General features: G+C 46.3%; 1 protein-coding gene across 44 annotated transcripts in view; it reads right to left on the reverse strand.

Moving 5' to 3' along the window:
* Positions 1-20,592, reverse strand: part of Hdac4 (histone deacetylase 4) — a 246,647-nt gene that overhangs the window by 181,635 nt on the left and 44,420 nt on the right. For 9 of the 44 annotated variants that reach the window (XM_087566913.1, XM_087566903.1, XM_087566904.1 and 6 more), the window contains exon 1: positions 12,119-12,381. In XM_087566913.1, coding sequence (XP_087423039.1) covers positions 12,119-12,167 — 49 coding nt within the window. In that variant the 5' untranslated portion in view covers positions 12,168-12,381. 44 annotated transcript variants of the gene reach the window in all.

Below are 20,592 nucleotides of genomic sequence, written 5' to 3' on the forward strand. Positions count from 1 at the left end.
GCTTTTGTCCTCGCACTGGAGGAGCTACCTACCTTTCTGACCAGGTGAGTGAGCAGCTCACATTTCAGAAGGGCAAGGATGGACGCTCAAAGTCCAGCACGGGTACAGCAGGTCAGTGGATCTTAGACAGTCCCACCTCCCACTCAGAACAGAGGCCTAGCCTCCGGAATGAGACCCCAGGGCACTGAGAGCTGCCTGCTAGCTCTCTCCCCTTCACAGGGCTGTATGTACACAGCAAAGACACATGCATGTGCCCCGATCCTGACATACAAGCAAGCATACCAACAAACTGTATACCCACTTCATTCCTAAATCTACCCCTTCAGAAGCAAGCCGCTGGCTAGTTAGAGGTAGCACCATGCATAGTGTCCCCCAGGAGTTCAAATGCTAAAAGTTTATTCCAAAGCACTGGTCACTGGGAACACCACTGAGCAGTTATATAACAAACCTCAGGAAATCCTTAAAGTTTCTCAGCAGATCAAAGACATTTTACCTTCAGCTAAGACCTCCGTTCAGTCTGAGAAGCCCCTCCAAAGCTGTTTGTCCAAGAGCAGAAAGCCCCAACGCTGCTCTGCCGGGCTCGCTGGGAAGAGTCTCACTGCTCTGCCCTGACATCTGGTTTCTATTTCATATCCATGTTGTCACATTACATAACAAGCAGATGATATGGGGAGTGCCACGAAAGTCTCAGCCCAAGGCTCACAGAGAATGCCCCAAACACTGTTTATCTTCAGGCCAGGAGCATTCACTCAACCAAACTGGACAGACACTGGGCTGCTCAGAGCACTGGGAAACACCCTGTCTGCAAGGCAAGCAAAGCAAGCCTCCTCAAGACAGCCCGTAAATGACCCAGTGCCCCTTCCTTCCTCGCCTTCTGCCTTCACAAAATGAACTCTGGCCTACATTTAGTTTTTCTGCACCTGGAAAATGACTTCTGCCTTGGAGGCATAGAGGAAGGTGTTAACGCACAGGGTCACAGTGGAATCAGGGGCAGAAAGTTCCTGACACACCTGCCTGCTCTACCTGTGTGGGACCCAAGAGAAGAGCTCTCTACCCGATGGCACAATCCTGCTAGCAAGAATCCTCAGCTTTTCCACACCATGTCTGCCCTGTGCACACTGGCACAGCCCTCCTCAGCTTATTTGCAGAGGTACTCTGTCACCTTGGGAGTTCTTTGCAGCACAGACAAAAGAACAGGGAAGTCGGCCACTAGAGAGTAGGCAAGGCCGAAAGGGGCCCAAATCTTTAGAACAGACACACATGGCTGACTACACCTAGTCCATGATCCCTGAACTAGTACTCTGAATTTTAAAGTAGACACACCCATAACATGGCCAGAAGACTTTCAGACAACAAGCCATGAGTTAACTAACTTACACAGGCTGCACCATTAGTTAAGGGAGAACTTTCCCTCTAATAAATATGCACTGAGACCGCCTTCTATGTGCTCAGCTGACACACAAGTACTTCACCCCAACTTTACTGCCATGTGCCTGCTGATGCTGGCCTTGCTCCCATGAAGCCATCAGTCTGGAAGCAGCTCAAAAAAGAGAAAGCTGTCAAAGACAAGTGAACCCTACCTACTGAAAGGTCAGTCAGCTGTGGAAGGTCTACCATACCCTGTGCCCAGGAATCAACTTGAACATGAGAAGTCCCCTCAACAGAATGCCTCAACAGTGGATGGGAAGGGATGTCCCATGGTGACAGAGAACAGCCTGTCTGTCTCTTGCCTCTCATTTCTTCTTCCTCGCATCTCATAGTGGACTCTCAAGCCCCTAGTTTAGCCTCCAAAGAATGGGGGCTTGTTCTCAGAGCTGGAGTTCTGGGGTTCTTTCAGGCACTAGACTGAGATGGAAAAGCTAAAGAGACTAAAGAGACCCACCCTGTAACTTGAGTCTGCAGCTGATGAGCCTTGGTGTTGTGTGTCAGCATCGCCACTGAAAGGGGCCCTATCGGGTTGGGGATTTAGCTCAGCGGTAGAGCGCTTGCCTAGCGAGCGCAAGGCCCTGGGTTCGGTCCCCAGCTCCGAAAAAAAGAAAAAAGAAAAAAAAAAAAAAAAAAAGAAAAGAAAGGGGCCCTATGCCCCATTCCCAACTAAGGGCGGAGCAGCAGCACCACCTCAGCAAGGATGGGATCTGAGGGCCAGCAGCAGCACAGAGCAAAGGCAGCACTCTCTTCTTAGGGGGGCCTCCACACCACTGCCAGGGTTTCAATGCCAGGGCCTCAGACCATGACGGCCAGACAAGAGGGAGCCCATCTGCACGCTGGTGTCTCCATCACACACAGCCAGAGGTGGCGGTGTAAACCCTATTTCCAGAGCAGGCTGACCAGGGTGAGTCCCCACATGGTACCCAGAAGGTCTGCTCTGCACACATGCGGGCACACGCTCACATGTGTTCTTCTCTCCCTTAACCATCTGATAGAACATGAGTGATCAGTAAAATCCAAGCAATAATGTTCCATTGCCCCAGACCCTAAGCACACCCCTTGCGCGCTGTTTATGGGGTGTATGGCCAGGGGTAATGGCTCTACTGTTGCACTTTCTGACACACATGCTGTCGGACTTGGCTCTTGGTCATCATCTGTTCTACGCTGCAGAGGAAAGACAAACCACTCTATTCTTTGTATGTCCAACCCATGAAAAACTTTCACACTAGCCTTTATGAAATGGACGCTGACTTAGAGACAGGCGCGGTGCCCCAGGGTGAGGCTGCTGTTTGTTGTGCCAAAGCTGCACAGCACTCAGCAGACCAAGAACAGAACAGGCGGGTGGCCCGAGCTCTGTACCCACAGCTACACACAGGCTGCAAAACGGAGGCTTCAACAAAGTGTAGGAGAGTGGTCGCAGCTCGGGACCAGCAGGAGCATGGCGGCCCAGGCGGATCCCCTTCCCTCTTGGCTTCCTCACTACAGGGGCTGGCTCAGTCACCAGCTCCGGCTCCATTTGCAAACCCCACACATAGCCCACAGGCAGGCCACCACAGTGCTTGCTGTAAAGATAAAGAGGCTGTGGAAAAAAAGCTGGAGGCAGTAGCCTGGTGCAGCTTGCATCCAAGACTACCCCAGAGGAAGGCCGAGGCATGTCCGCCTTTGATCTCTGCCCAAGTACATTTGGGGAACCCGAAAGAGGGGTGATGACTGGAAGCTCTCTCTCCTCTGTCCCTGTCTCTTTACCAAGCTGGCTTCTACTTGGAGTCATTCCGTATTTTAAATGTGCTCTACACGGAGAACAACAAACGTCCTTGAAAAAAGAACTAGATGGGATGTCCCTGAGGTAACCAGGAACTGATCTTATTGTCTCAGAACTAAGAGGCTGGGGCAAGGACTCTAGAGGTACTCAAAACTCAACAACAACTCTTCTCCTTGGAACTGAACCCAGGCTTGAAACTCCAAGCTGTTGGGACTGTACCTACAGACCTTCAATGGGACACTTGCAATATGGCAGTGACACCTGGGAATCATGTGGTTTTTGCAGCATTAACAAGCATGGCTAGGCTGATCTTCAACCCCCAGATTATTCCAGCTCTCTGTTCAGTCACATTATAGCTTCTGGAGTTCCACACAACAGTCAACTGAGGACAGTGAACAATGCAAAGCCTGAGAGGGGACCCTGTTTCTGGCAGCGTGACCATGTCATCTACAAAACTGTATTCAGCAGGCCATGAATGAATGCCACAGAACAGGAGTTCGAAGCAAGGCAAATCTAGGGACAAGGCTGAACACAAGGCTGCCAATGGCTGGAAGGGAGCAGATCCAGAGAGAAAGTGCCCTTGAGGACTCGGAGCCACAGATCGCCTTGCACTGAGCAGCTGGTGAGCCCTGACAGAAGCCTGGGCTCGTGAACCCTAAGGTATGCTCTAAGCAGGGCCCCAGCCACTGAGTGTAATCACGCCAGAATCCTCCTGAAGGAATGCGTCAGCAACACATACGCTGTCCACAGAAAGTTCTAAGAACAAAAGTCATAGTAATGAGCCATATAAAACAGAAATAAATTATAATCCTTGAAATTTTAAACGAAATGAATGATTTAAATAATGAAGTAGATAAAGCTGAAGGGAGACTTGCTCAACAATGAAAAGCCCTATAGAAGTAATTCAGAGAGGACTTGTAGAGAACTGGAGCTTGGTTCTCAGCACCCATACCAGGTGGCTCACAAATGCCTGTAACTTCAGTTCCAGGGGATCCAATGCTCTCTTCTGGGCTCCACGGGCATCTGCACTCTAGAAACACACATACTCCTATTTAAAATAAACCTCCCAAGGGCATAGTGGGAATGGGGGGTTTGTGAGAGGCCAGAGAAAAATATGCAACATCACTAGTGTTCTAAAAAGAAAGATTTAGGACAGAAATGTACATTTGAAGAATGCTGAGTACTAACAGAGGCACAAAGAACAGAGCTATACCCAAGGCAGCATGGTGCTGGCACAATGACCAGACACAGCCAGGTAAAAGGACAGAGTCCAGAAAGAGTGATGGTAGCATTTCAGTCACTGATACAACAGGGACCTGTAAATAAACAGCACTGGGACAGCGAAGGGTGATCTGGGTTAAGATAAAATTAGACCAAAACACCACCACACCCAAGAGTAACCTTTCAACAGTCATGGTATGATACACGCTCATCACACAACACAAGGGACAAGGAGCCCCCAGTGGCTACACAGAAGCTGGCTTACCACTGGAGGTCCCAATACAGGTGCAAAAAGTGCACAGTGAGTGTGACTCTGGGGAAGGCTTGGCAGTAAATGAGACAATGAAGTGACAGTAAGGTGTCAAAAGCAGCAGGTAAAGAGGGGGAACCATGTGGGTAAATATGTAGCTAGCACTCATGGTTCCTCCTATGAAGAACTCTGGAAAAGCACGGGAACCAAGTCCAACATGCCAACTGAAAAACAGCCTTTGGAAAGGAGCGAGGCTCTGGATCTATACAGACGGCAAGTAAGAAGAGACACTCATCTGCTGGCACAGCATGTAGGAACCACCTACCATGCCAGACCCAGCTAGTGGGCCTATGAAACAGTACTCCTTCTATGCAGGAAACTTCGGAAATTATAACAGAATTTTATATATATAACATATATATTATATATAATATATAATATTACATTACATATATTACTCTTTCTACATAAATCAGTTCCCTACAGTAACTCAGACAACGCAGCCCCTATAAGGTCATACACAGAGCTGCTCCCTGAGTAAAGCCCCAGTGGGCACACTGCCATATTCCCTTCATAGGGTGCCTGGTTCACAGAGTCAACTGTTAAAGAGCTTCAAACAAGCAGGCATCCAGGGCCCAGTAGATGTCAGGAGTCAGTGGAGACTCCTGTGAACACTTGCACAATGCAGAGGCAAGGTGTATTCCTGCTCTGTCACACAAGCAACTGCAAGGGCAGGGTGAGCAGGAGAGCTTCGCTAAATCTCACTGCCACTCTGAGCATATTCAGCTCCATACTCGCAAGGGAAGATCAACAAATGAGAACAGGAATGGAGAGAGAAATGAAACACTGACACGTGGATCGAACTGTTTCACACAAAAGTGGGAATCTCTGAAGCTCTCTGGACACAAAGTTCGGTCCTATGCCTTCAAAGCATGCTGAGTTCTGGTCACTGGGTTTCCTTTTCACAGGCACACGTTTTTGTTGTTGTTGTTGTTGTTTTAATATTCTAAAATTGAACAAATGAATAAATACATTTTTTTAAAAATTCTGGCTGCTAAGTACTTTTCTCTCCAGGGGACTATCCACTATGAAGAGACAAGTACTGCCCAGGGCCACTGCACTGCTGAGTGGAACTGGAGGTACAGGTCATGCATAATGGACTTACATATAAGAACCCAAAAAGGAGCTGCATTCAACTATCTCTATAGTTGAACCCCAGCTCTGTGCTGAGGCAGAACAAGAGCTCCTACAAGTCATATCCGGGGCAGCCTGATCTCTAAAATGTTCACAACAATAAAGGGGTACAAGCCAGGGAGCAACCAAGAATCAGGAGTTCAGATGAACATAAACAGAAAAGGAACTCTTCATAATGAAAAGTCACCTTTAACCAAATGACAGTAATCACAGTCACCAGGGCTGTGGGAGATATCTTTAAGCAACAGCAAGGTCAGCCAGGAGTCACAGAAGAATTCAGAAGCCTCAGATCAGAGGCTTTAGTCCCCCAATAGCTTCTTGTTACAAGCTTCTGGCAACATCCCTTCAGCCTCCTGAACAAGTGGAAGCCAGGGCACCTAAGATTCTAGGACAACCTCTGTGCCTCACAGCCCAACTTTGACCATGTGAAATGAACAGGAGGAAATGAACAAGGTCGAGGGGAGGGACTTTTTTTTTCTTTTTTAATGGCAGCCTTGTCTGATTCCATACTGTTCTTGTTAGGAAGCAACAGAAAGGTCACTAAGACTGTCCAAGGTTAGAGAAGCCTGTGGAACAGAAGGCAGGAATGGAGTGAGGACCTGAGGTTTTCTTTTGACACATAAACCATTCTTATCAGACAATCAACAAAATGTGGACACAGAGAACAGTCCTGGGTCACAGTAAACTTTCTGAATTTATACAAGTTATGGGGTAATGGGAGGCTGTCCTTGTTCTAGGTAATACATACAGGATAGAAAAAAAGTTAAGTCCTGAAATGTTCCCCAATTCCTGAAATACATTACTCTTCAGATAGATGATAGATAGATAGATAGATAGATAGATAGATAGATAGATAGATAGATAGATAGATAGATAGATAGATAGATAGATAGATAAAGTAGGTAGGTAGGTAGGTAGGTAGCAAACACAAGACTAAGAAATCAGGGAACACTGAATTCACATACATCTCAAAATGACATTCATGCTATCAAGCAACAAGAGCACAGAGGGAGCAACTGCACTCGTCGGAGAAAGTCAAAGACACCATTCTCAGTCAGGGGTGCACACCTGAGAAGAAAATAAGACTGAAGAAAAAATGCTCCAATGAGAATGGGTACAGCAAAATAAATATGCAAGAAGTAAAACGAAGACCCCAGAATACAGCAAGCGATAACAACAACATTAATAAACACAGAAACAATAAAACAAGTATATTCCCTGAGGGATCATGGGGAGGGCAAGGGGGGGTCCTGAAGAAAGCACCCAGCACGTTAGCTTAGAGCTGAAAGTTAAGACACACACAGGACATCCACCCTACAGACCAGCAGCCAAATATCAAACAGAAACATGGATACTTCGGACAGGAAGTACCAACACCTACAACCTCCTACAGAGGAGGCTAACATCTGGCTATAGTTCAGCAGATGCCCAGAGAGCTCCCTTACATCAGTCCTGTGGGGGAGGGGTCGGAATACTGCTTATCTTCTTCTATACACCATGTGCACTTGCAGCAGGAAACACAAAGAGGCTCCCAACAGCACACTTACTAGTAGGCATGTTTGCAAATAAGCAGCAGCACACTACTACAGGACAGAGACTGTGTGAGGAACAGGCTTCAGGCAGATCCTAACCAATGGAAGGCTGACTACAGATCCTGCATGTGAGACTGGGTCTCACTAAGTCCTATCCACAAGACCTCACAGCTACAAAGCATGCGCTATAATCCCAGGTACATCAAATTTAAAATGCATAACTAAAACAAAAATTTTTAGTGACATATACATACATGGTTTAAAAAATATTAAAAGCAGAAGCAGAGGGTCTTCTAGGTGCTGCTGGTGTATTGCTTCTTTACATGGGGAAAATAAGAGCTGTGCATTTTTAACAGTATTTTGTAATCAAATTTAAAGTAGGTATATGGGAAGGGGAAAAAGGCTTGATTAAAGGAGCCAAGAAAGTGGCATCTCCATTACAGACTGCGGCAATACCTCAGTCAGTACAGTGCTTGCATCAAGAGCACAAGGACCTGAGCTCGGATCCCCAGCACACATGTGGGGCAGTCTCAGGATGTGTCGTGTGGACCCAGGGCCTTCTGTGCTCCCAACCATGAAAAAGGTTCACCCCTGTTCTCTTTCTCATAGGCCCAAACCTATCACTCATAAGGACTACAAGTTCTCCCCAGTTTGAAGAGGGTCTTACCTGGCCCTCGTGATTTTCCAAAACATCTCCTGCTCTTGGAGGAATCCTTCAGCACCCTGGTGCACTGTCCCTGGGGTGAAACTCCTGGTGAGTGGCTGCATGCATCAAGTGCTAGGGTGCTCTTCCCACTCACACTCAGGTAAACGCCTTAGAACAAGTTCAATGTGCTTATCACTTTTGTTTTATTGTTTCCTTTAAAAGGTTCTAAGTGGGAGAAAATGTGGGAGAACTCGGACCATGACCAAGTAGCACAGAACTCTTCCAGAAAACTCATGGCTGCACCATTCCCAGAGCTGTAAGGCCCAAGATGCACACCCTGACAATGACAACCACGGTTCTTCCAGCAATGTTGTGAAGGAAGCCCCTTTTATTTTAGGCTTTTGTGCTCTGGACTGACATGACTGTGCACACCTCTGGCTAGGGCAGTCTAGTTTTTTCAAATAGGAAATGTTTTACTAGCTGTCCCCTCAGCATCTCTTACCAGGGCCTTTCCTTTTCTTGCTCCAGAAATCCCCTGTTGCACAGTGTCACAGATCATCAAGCTGAGGCTGGGGCTATTCCCCTTGATCCAATGTCCCCACCCTGCACCCACAGGCCCATAAGTAGCCTGCAACAGCTTTGCATCTGGGCAACACTCCAGGAAGTCTGGACTATTCTCCAGGCACAGTGCAGTGTGCCTGTAGTGACTACTAAAGCCACTACACAGTGGCTAAAAGCCACTACACAGTGCTAGACACAGTGCCGTCCTCTTCCTTCTGTGAGCACTTGCCCTGACTGTTTGGGTTGGGAAGCAGCAGCCTGTACATTCATGCTAGTCTACTGCAGTCCTTGAAGTTGACCTTATGGGGCATGAAAAAATACTACATGAGAACAAAATTCCTTAGCAATTAGAATTTATTTATATAAGTCATAAATCGCATAAGCCCTGGCATGGTGGTGACACATACCTGTGACTCCAGCACTCAGAAGGCTAAAGCAAGCAGACTGTAAGTTCAAGATCAGTATGGGCTGCATAGCCAGATCCTGTCTCAAAAACCAACCAATCAAACTCAGTGCAACTGCAAATATAAAGCCATCACCATTTCTAATAACTGCAGCTCGTGTCTAACAGTGCCCATTGTCTGGGTGGTAAGGTCACCCTGCTGAGGCCCCATCCCCTAGGCACCTGCTGCTCACTGCTGAAGGAGAGAACAACCTATGTAGCCCTGTCTTGCTTCTGGAAATGGAGAAGCCCACCCCTCAAAGTCTGGTGGCTCAACCCACCTGATGAACGCATGAGTACATCAATTACCATGCTGCCTAGGTCAAGGTCTCTTCCTACAGCCTACCTGTTCTGAGGTCTCCCCAGCTCCATTATTCCTACAATCTTTCCCCGGTCAGCTCCACATATTCTACCTGCTCAGACCTCACTGGTTAGCAATCTCGATGCTTGCAGTCCTGCTATGCTCCTCAGAGTCAATTCACACACTGATCTGAAATGGGTGAGATCTGAAAACTTGAGACCAGAAGAACCCTGGCCAAGCCCTTGAAGCTTCCCAGCAGACACAGAAGAGTATCACAGTTGGTGTCCTCTTCATCCATAAGACATCCAGACAAATGGAAGACTGCAACCTGATAGTTAGAAGCATGTAGTACTGCATCAAACTGCTCACACACGGCTTTTTTGATACCTCGACTTTCTCATCTACAAAATGGATAAACTCAGGGTTCATGTCCTTGCCCCTAAGCTGTCTCAGAAGTCCAAGCTGTCCAGCAATGTCAGCCATGAGACCATTATTCACTCTTCTGATCACTAACCTCCCCTTAGCACGTGTTACCAGATCAATCACTGCCCCCAATCTTGAAGTACCCTGCTGTGTGGGAGATGCTCAGTGAAGGATTCGTGTTGGGAATGGTGATGGTGTGGAATGGGAACCAGACTGGGTACTGATGCTCCAAGACTGTGAACACCAGCACCTCGAGACCCATACTCCAGTAGACTGTGAACTCACCACATCCCGGTTGGAGCACCTGGGCATTGCCTGCTGTGTGACTCGATAAGGGATCCCATGAGGAAATGCAGACATTGTGCACAGCCAGAGGGAACCCATGTCACAGACACCTCAGGGAGCAATATTATTAAAATATCCATCCCTTGTCTCAGCTATCCTACTTTTCTGAACTTGTATCCAAAAACACTAAAAACAATAATTGGTCACAAGCAAAAAGCTGTATGTTTAAGGATGTTCACAGAGGTGCTGCATGCTATAGATAAGTTTAAGCTGCCATTTAGAGAGGATTTGTAAGCACCGAAATGCCAATGGTTAAAAAGGCCATTGTTCCATTGTATTTGTTACAGATAGAAGCCTAAGTAGTGACCCAGAGACAGGGAGGAGTGGGGATGGGGCAGGATGCCAGGGGGTCCACACCAGAACTGTGTCAAAGCTAGCAGGGCAGAGTGAGCAGTTTCTTTCCACTGCATACCTTTAATTAAGCATTGCCAGATTCTAAGTTGATACTACATGGAAACTTTTAAAATTGGGGAGAGAACCATTTTCCTATTTAAAAAAAAAAAAGAAAAAACCCTACTTTCATATAAAATCACACAAAATCAAAAGGTGATCAAAGGTGAGGCTGGCAGCTCCTGAGAGCAGTTCTGTGACAGAGCACCAACAATGCAGGCTGACGGCACAGGTGCTTTGCCTGAAACAAGCCCTTCCCAGAGGGACCGCTGAGAGCAGACAGTGGATTCTGGGTCACCTCACCCCACCCCAACCCGACTGCAGGGGAAGGAACATCCAGCCAGAAACTACCGCAAAGCAGTACCCTCTGGTTCCACTCAGCATGCACCATGGGAAGGAGGACACGATGGTAGTCATACAAAGTGGGATCATACTACCTGAGCATAAAGGGGTGTCACAACCTCAGAGACAAGAACATATACTCTTAAAAACATACAAACAAAAAACCCTTTAAGTGAACTGTGAAAATTCAAAAAACAATATATTCATTATAGCTCCATTTGAATTCCGTACCACAAAAGTTCACCTTTATGGGTCACAACCACAGATGTTCTCAGGGAGCGTGGACGCAGCTGACAGGACTTTTATAACTTAAAAATGGACACAACAGGCAAGTAGCACTGGCTCCCAGCTGAAAATTACGATGCCCAGCAACAGAAACTTTGAGCACCTAAGTTCTTCTTCAAAGAAAGCGCTCAAATGATCCTGAACCTGAAACACAAATTGGGTGTGCAGAGGCAAAGGCGAGGCAGAGTTAGAAGGAAGCACAAGCTTGGGGCATCAGATGAGAAAGCCCATTCCGTCACAATGAACCCATATGAAGTCAAGCACGAAAACAGACTCACAAGGTACATAATTCAAACAAGAAGGTTTGGGGAGAAAAGTAAACTCAAAATAAGACTGGCAATTTGGTTCTTCAAGCATTTTTGGTTAAAGGGAAGAACAGCAGTGTTGACACTCATTTGGATAAAAGGACTAAGCCCTGTTCCCAGCAAAGACTGTTGGCTGCTACTACTGCTTGCTTGGAGGGAACCAACCAGGCCAAGGCACCGTGCATGCTGCTATCTTCTCACTTAGCAGCCCACCCTACAGCCAGTGCACTCAGGCTCCAAGGGCGACCCATTGGGGACTCTGCAGAAAGCTGAGAGCAGCTTGGAAGCACCATTCATGGGATTCACCAGCTCACACACTACAGAACTGCAGATCTACACCTGGTCAGTCATTCGCAAACGTGCCACTCTTCAGAGAGGGAGGCACAACAGAAGAAGGTACGGATACCAACATGCTGATAAAGGAATGTGGTGGCAGGGATGGGAGTCAGGAAAGGCCAAGTTGTAAGTCTGTCCACACACCCTGGCCTAGAAAAAACACAGCTGTGCTGATCTGGAAAGGGAGATGACTGTAGCTGACACAGCTTCCCAAGAAAAGTTCCCTATGACCTAACCACTTACAAGACAGCAACACCATCCTCAACAGCAGGCAGATCTCCACGTCTCATAATGGCCAAAAATCAACCCAAACTCAAAGGTCTAAATACAGAAACTAAAACCATAAAACTCTTACCAGAAAGATCTTCATACCTCGGACCTGGCAGCAGTGGCTTCTTAGACATGACACCAAAGTCAATCAACAAATGGAAACAAGAACTGAATCTCCTCAAAAGTAGACACTAGAGAACACAAAAGCAACACTGAGTGGGAGAAGCCCAGGCAAGCGGTAGACTAAGCACACCGAGTACTTCTGCAATTCACAGTAAGAAAACAACCCACTCAAACGGCCAAACCCTAGATAGACATCTCCACAAAGAAGATGCCTGAGTGTCTCCCCAGCGAGCACATGGGAGGGAGGGAAGAAGGGAGGGAGGGAGGGAGGGAGGGAGGGGCTTGCTCAGCAGCTCTCCTTACTAGCTAGGCAAATGAAAGCCAAGTCAAATGCCATCTTGACAAGAGCAAGGAACCAAACACTAGGAGGTGTTTAATAAAGTGCGCTCACTGAACAGCACTGATAAAAATAAAAAAACATGTAAAAACTGTGGTTTCTGAACATGTGGCAACCTCACGGTCTTCCAGGTCTGCCCCCAAGAATTCAAAGTGACACAAGTCTACCGATGTTTGCGTCACCTAAAACCTAAAATGACCCAAGTCTACATCAACAGAATGGAGAAACAAGGTGTAAATCATACAGAGGGAACATTATTCAGCCTGAGAAAGGAATGAGACTCTGTCCAGGTGCTTACACAGATATGCCTAAAACACTGTGCTGCACTACACAAGCCTGGCAGAGGACACACACTGCGCAGTCGCACTTACCTGAGGTATCTAGGGTTGACTGGTGGCCACTGGGGCTGGGAAGGGGATGCACAGCTGGTACTGAAAGGCACCGTTTCTGTTTGGAAAGGTTGGTGTTTGAAAACGGGTGCATAACCATGCATCATTCAGACGCACTTAAGGATGGTCACAGTGGGAATGATGTTTACGATGCCTATATTGTGCCACAATAAATAATAGACACAGAGTGAGCCAAGAAACCTACCTGCAAGCTGGAAAAGATCAGAAAAACACCCAAGTATAAGGGGGAAAGAGTAAGTGCTTCACAGCACGGACCAGCCTCGGCCCTGAACTCTATCCTCCTGCCTTTGCCTCTGAGTTCGGGCATTACAGGTATATGCTGCCATATCCAGGCAAAGGCTGTAACTGATATATAAAAGTGTTCAGGACACACTAAATGAAAGACCCCAGGGAAGAATGGGGAACCCACCATAAGCGCCATGTGTTGTTAAGAACAGTAAGGCTAACTGGGAAACTCAGGGCCTTAACTGAAGGCATCCCAGCAAGCTAATAGCTACTGCCTCTGTGGTTTAAGAGGCCCAGTTCCATGCTATCTTAAGACTCCATACAGCAAACAGAGCCAGTGGAGCAGTTCCCATGAATACCCTGTCCACAGGGAATATTCTGCTCATTCCTAAGAGAAGCACACAGACCCAAGACTTTCCCAGGCCCAGGGAACCACTGAGACCACATCACCTGCAGTAGAACCCACACACTCACATTTCCAGGAAAAGCTTAGCCTATGATGACTGATCAACTGTCTGCACTAAACATGTTTCAAAACCAGAGACTGCAGAGCCCCTGGAAGCCACAGGGGCCTGGGGTCTCATAAGCTGAGGCTGCTTGGCTTTGTTCTCTGAGCTGCACCTGAACACTTGGCCCAGCCATGAGCTTTACCACACCCGCAGAAGCTGTGTATTCACAGAGAGGCACAAGGCTTAGGGAGCAAATGACACAGCATGTAAACTTGAGCCTAATAAGCATTCTTCCAGCACCCAGGAGCCAGGGGAGATGTACCTTGCCTCGCATAGAGTTTAGATGGGGTGAGAAGCATTGAGCTCTAGCTCCACTGTGGCAGAACCCTAGAGCCCACTAAAGAAAGCCCCTGATGTCACATTCTGCACAGGCTACCTGGGCATCAAAGCCTCAGTCAGCAACTGCACTTGTAACTCTGCCTCTGGAGCCTCTGAGGACTCTGCCTCAGACACGGGATGACCTGACACAACCATGGAATATGCCCAGGGTCGCCACTGTTACCCCTTAGTATCTGCAACAGCTGGATTACAGAGGCTACAGTCACACATGCTCCCTAAAGGTTCCCTAGGAAGCTCTGATGTTTGTGTCTCACACTGACTGCAGGTCATCAGTTACAAGTTGTTTTCTGGGAGGCTGAAGAAGCTCTGGTGAAACTTTGCCTGTTCTGGCCTCTTCCAATAATACAGGCCAAGATCAAAGGTGTGTCTTAGACAGAGGGGAACAAGAAGACAAGAGGAGAGAGGGTCTCACCTATGGGTGACAAGGCCTGATGGTGAGTTCACTGAACTCCTGGGACTTCAGCAGAAAGTTCCGTCCAGACAGCAAGAAACATACTTATCTCTAAGTTCCCTTGATGCTAAAACCACAAGGTGAATCTCACACAGGGACCTTTCCAAACTCAAACAGAATGCCAACAGAAGGCAGTAACTCTTCCCAAAGAGTAAAACACCTAATGGATGTGTCTAGAATGTCAGGGGAGAAACAGCACAGTTCCATAAATAAGCTGCATCTGAGCCCAGCATCCGGACCCACGAGCACAGCATGTGGTGCGAGGTTAGGCGTCCTCTGAGAGGACTCTGTGAGCAGCAATAGTGCCTGCCTTCTCTTTCTGCAGCTGCCCATCCTGAGGCTTTGAGGGCAAGCAGGCTGGCAGGGTGTCAGGAGTGGTGGAGCTGGGCCTGGTGTTTATGTCTGATCCAGACGACTGAGGGTTCGTGACGATTTACTGACGCAAGAGCTCCCAAGCACTGCATGCCAGAAATTAATCAGGGGAGGAAGAATTCTTTTTAAGAAACCACTTGGCCTGGGCTACGGGCCTGAGGCTGAGAGTGTAAGCAGAGCCACTCCTCCTCTGGGAGCAGCACACCCAAGACTTCCAAGCAGCTCCAGGCTGGTAAATCAAGCCCAGGCCCAGGCTGGGGAGGTCCTACCACAATGCCTGGCCCTGCTGCGGCTGGCCACAGTATCCAGTGGCCTGCCCGAAAGCCAATCTTCTCCCAGAGGCCCCCTTCAGATGGCGTCTGTAGGGCCCCACCAGTGTGCACACTCCATGGTTGGAGTATCTATGAAAATGACTAGATACCTCTGATCTTGCAATCTATTGCTATAATCCCTTTCTCAAGAACTGGGTTTTAAAGTTTGCAAATCAGGAGACTACCTAAAGATGAGAAAGTTGGAACTCGAGTGATGGAGCTTCTGCTGCTACTGCAGGAGCAGCCTCCTCCCAAGATAGGATGTGTGGACAATCGATGCCATGTGACATCAAATGCATGGTCAACTACACACAACCATGTGACATCAAATACATGGCTAGCCATGCACAGCCATGTCACATCACATGTATGCTTAACAATATCAAATGCATGGCTAACTATGCATAGCTGTGCCACAACAAATGCATGGTTCAGTACACACAGCACACTATATCAAATGTATAGTTAAGTATTTACAACCATGTGACATCAAACGCATGGTTAATGACACACAGCATGCTACATCAAATGCATGGCTAACTACATACAATAGATCAATCTCCTTCTAGCATTAGTCTATCTCAAAAACAAACAAACAAACAAACAAAAAAAAAAAAAAAAAAAAAACAACCACTCTAGAGAAGCCATTTTGCACTCCATGTCAAGTAGGAGAGCCCCAAACCATCCATCTGACAGCCTCTGGTTTATTATAGCCTTTTGGTCCTTGATTGTAATCAGTGTAAAAGAATGGGGAAGATCCTAGGGTCAAGAAATAAGGTCTTTAACACACCCTGGCTCCACAGGGACAAAGGACCTGAGTCCCACTTCCACTGCCCAGCAAGTATTGTATGCCTGGGCCCCACATCCTGATACACCCCATACCTCTTCCTTTCCAAACTACCTCTCAAGGAGACTCCTGAAAGGTCTCTTCCCTCATGCTAAGGAGACTGGATGGGAAGGTGGGCAGGCAGGGAAGCCATCACTTAAAAGGTGCAACAATAATCATGATGTAAAAGATCTGAATGAAAGAGTTATTAGAGTGGCTCACAGATACGACTCAGCCCACTCCATTTCACTGCAACATGAAGCCCTCCATCCTATAGAGGCATGGAACAGAGAGAACTAAACCATCTGGACAGTGTACAACAGGGGCCCCTAAAGAGTAGCCAAACAGCATACCTGTGTCGTTAGACGGAAAACAGGAGAACTGGCCCTGGCAGCTAAGACCTGACTTCCACTATGGCCTGCAGCAACTGAGTTATACCAAGCCATCCTCTGGTCAAGGACAAGGGGTGGTAAGGATAAAATTTAAACTGTTATAGATGTGTCTGCGGGCTTTGGAACACCAGGATGGTCAAGGCAGTCAGAGGTTTGAGATGCCAATGAGAGGGTAGAGAGAAGGGAGGGAGAGGGGAGAGCACTTGGAGCCATCAGCCTTTCAGGTAGCTGGCTAGCTTGCAAGCCACATGCGAAGGATGAGAAGCTAAGCAGCACTTGGTTGCCAAGTTCAGCCTGGCCTCATGGAACCTGAAATTGGACTTTAAACCCTAGGAAGCAACACAGGGAGAAAAAGAGACATAATAAGCCAAAGATGTTATTCTAACACCAGAGTGTGAGGCTCCCAATTTATACAGCTTAAAATACCTCGACACACAAAAAGCAAAACCTGGCAGACTAAAAGGAGATGCCTCCATCCATCCACACCGGCCAGGTCGCAGACCTGAGCAGCATGCATATCAAACCTGACTGAACTGTTACAGAACTGAACTTGGGAAACACTTGAAAGACAGGCCAAAGCAAGAGCAAAAACACTAGGAAATTCATAGCTGTTTCCAAACAACCCAGGGATCAAAGGAGATACCAGAAGAAATTGGGTAATAGTGTTCACTGAATTACAAAGCAAATGGTATAAAAAAAAAGCTTACAACCTGGCTAAAGCCATGCACATATGCAAATTCTGAGCCTTGACTACAGAACAAGAAAATGTGAAAAACTTATTGATCTGAATAGTTATCTCAATCAGTAAACAAACAAAATACACAGCAACTGAACTCAAGAAATTGACCTCAGATCTTTAGAAATGCTAACCGAAATAGTTACGAGTCCAAGAAAGAGAAGAAATAAGCAGCATCAGGAGGAGGAGAGATAATGACAACCCCTTAGATAATAGAACGATAAGAATGTAGAAGAAGTTTTGCAAGTGAAAATTCAGATTGAATAAGCTATGCAAGAAGATATAAAATGTCCTACAGAGGACATAAAGCCCTATCCCTTTAGGGCGCAAGTCTTCCCACACATAAACTCAGAGGCGGTTCACCGAGCAGCTCTTCCCAGCACTTCAGGAATGATGGATGTCTTCATGAAGTCTTTAGACAGCTTCACAGGGTGGGTGCTCTACGGCCCACAGGCCAAATATAATCACAGACCAAATATAATCAATGACTTGATTTTTGTTCCATTTGCAAAACAGTAATGGATTCTTACATTGTCTCAGGTGCTAGAAAGACGTGAGGCGGGGTTACAATGCAAACATATGTGATCCCCAGAGCAGTCTGACTCTACCAAAAATGTTTGCCAATACTGGAATTAAGGAAGAGCACACCTTTATCATATTTTAAGGGGCCAGCATTAGCTTAACATCAAAATTTAAAAGTTTAGTTGGGCAGGGGTAGCTAGCACACACCTTTAATTCCAGCATTTGGTAGGCAGAAACATGAAGATCTCCATGTTTGAGGTCAGCCTTGTTTACAGAGTAAGTTCCAGAACAGACAAAGTTACACAGAAAAAACCCTGTCTTCAAAAACCAATAAACAAAGATAAGTTTGGGGACTATGTGTATATTATAAAGTTATAGAAATGTAAGACTAGATTAACATTAGAAAAAGTCAATTGAGAAATTTTATCACAATCAAATAAAAGGAAAGAAAGTCTAACATATTAAGCCAAACCAAATGAAATTTTTAACTTTACAGACTGAAAGATTGAGTATCTGTGGTTCAACCTAAGGTCTTAACACCCTCTGATGAGAAAATTCTTGGCACGCTAAAAACAGATGAGAACACCCTTATCCCAATAGACCATTTACACAGAACCTGCAGCAAATGTCACACTGGTGATGACTTTCTGGGAGTTTTCCTTCTGAAGCAAGACCCAGATGCCCACAATACAGCACTGTTGAGCTTCTCACTGGAGGTCAGACAGCACAGCAAGACAATCTAAAACTCAACACCCAGGACAGCCACCATCCGAACAGTGTGCACTTTTCTAAAACCTGAAAGAATCTATAGATGAATGAACATTAAAAGCAAGTTCTGTGACATGTCAGGTGACGAAATATACAAGCACTAATTGTATTTCTAAACATCACAAACAAAAGAAATTGAATTAGAAAACATAACAGCAAAAAACAGAAAAGAAAGAAAGAAAGAAAGAAAGAAAGAAAGAAAGAAAGAAAGAAAGAAAGAAAGCCTGCCTCAACTATGAGAAATATAAAATGGACATTAAAGACCTAAATAAACAGAAACATACCACACTCATGGGTTGGAAAATTGGAAATAAAAGTTATTCTATATGCAAGTCAACAGAATTCCAATACAGAGACTGTACGGGAACCTGAAAAGGACGTTAGACACTTAGAGACAAGTCACCACCCACCACAACTAGTTAAGAAAATCATAATTGACTGAGATGGCTTTGTTAGCACAGACAATAGAACAACTGGTCAGAACAGTCTAGAACCAAACCCAACCACACAGAGACTTGACTGGCATTGCACAGTGAAGGAGAAAGCATTAACCTTCAGGAAGCCGCTGATGTAACCAAATCCTAAAGTACAAGTGTCTAACCCCCACTTCATGCTCTCCTCTAAAAAATCCTCATGGATTTACGACTGATAACGTGGTCGTATTTCTACTAAAAATTATACAGGGCATCCTCAAGTCCTTTGGACAGACACAAATAAAACAAATGAAATAATGTGGTACATTAAAATTAAAAGCATCTGTTAAATAAAACACTAGAAAGAGAAAGGCAATCCACAGGATTGTCAGAAAATAGCAGTAAGAATAACCAATAAAGAAAAAGAAAGACAAATTGGTTTTCTGACTCTCCATCCAGGAACTGAATGGAGGGAACTTCCCCACCGCCCACATGTGGCCGGCCATCCATATGAAAGTGATCCGCATCTTCAGTAACACAGGAGACTTGATTCAGCACCAACGGTGAATGAGAAGACAGGACAGAATACTGGAGAGTACATGTAGGACAGACAGAGCAAACAGCCCAGAGCACTGTCACAGTCAATTCTGCCCAGATCATCTGCTACACACAAGCTATGGCAGCAGTGGCAAACAGAAGAACTCCAAGTGAAAGCCATGCAATCAGCAGCAGCAAGCAAAAGAACAGCGTGGGTTAGTCTGTCCATCTGTCTGTCTGTCCGTTCAATGAAGCATAGACCAATGGAAATGAACCCACTGCCAGATGCATCTTGCAAACACACTGTTGAAAGGGCCCAAGCAGAAAAAAGGAAATATTGTATGACCCCATTTAAATAAACGTAAATTTTTCATTTAAGACAGAAAAAAACAAAGGAAGACTCCCAAGCAGGGAAGGTGACTGCCATAGAGCAGATACACTGTGGTCACCTCTCTGCAGAGCCGGTCTGGGGATCTCCTTTCCTGGACTCCCACTGAGGCTTCATGCCTGTCTCCATGCTGGCATCTGCCAAGAGAAAGCTCTCACGGGAATTCTTAGGCCTCAGTGTTTATAACAACAACATGTAAAGACCAAAAACAAACTCAGCTCCCACCAAGGAAGACTTTTTAAGACAGGTGACCTCACATGCAACCATAAAGGGACAAAGCAAGCACTAAACGCTGACACCCCACAGTGGGTAAGTGACCACTCCTGAAGGAGCACCTGCTAATGGACTTCATTTTTGGAGACCGATTCTTAGAAGACCATGGAACCAACAGTGGTAAGACAGTTAATGGCTGAAACCATGATTTTTTCTTGGATTTTCTACATTTTCCCCGGTTTCCTATTCTGGGACCCCATCCAGGAGTCCCAACTTTCCCTGGATGCCTCTGGTTTTTTTATACCCTTAGCAGATGGGAGGGGCTGGTAGGTAAGGTAGAAACTCCCCTTCTATACCTGACACTTTCATGTGATTCCATAGGAAGACCATGACATGACATGTCCTTCTCATCCCATGAATATATCTAAGAGTCAGCCCTAGAACTAGCACATGTTCTCTGCTCTACAATGGTTTGACTGACAGCTGGTTGTCAGAAGCAGCCGCCAGGGAGTGTGGCAGCAACAGCAAGCAGTCTCTGGATATGTGGTATCACCAAGAGGCTACTCCTAGAGACTCTGCTGTCTTCCCCAGCAAATCTATCTTTCAGCTCTGGGAAGGATATACCAGAAGCTCACACCAGCACTAAGCTCACATGGACACAGGGACTCCTATTTCACTGGTTTAACC

Source organism: Rattus norvegicus, chromosome 9, assembly GCF_021556685.1.
Source record: "Rattus norvegicus strain SHRSP/BbbUtx chromosome 9, alternate assembly SHRSP_T2T, whole genome shotgun sequence".
NCBI lineage: Eukaryota > Metazoa > Chordata > Mammalia > Rodentia > Muridae > Rattus > Rattus norvegicus.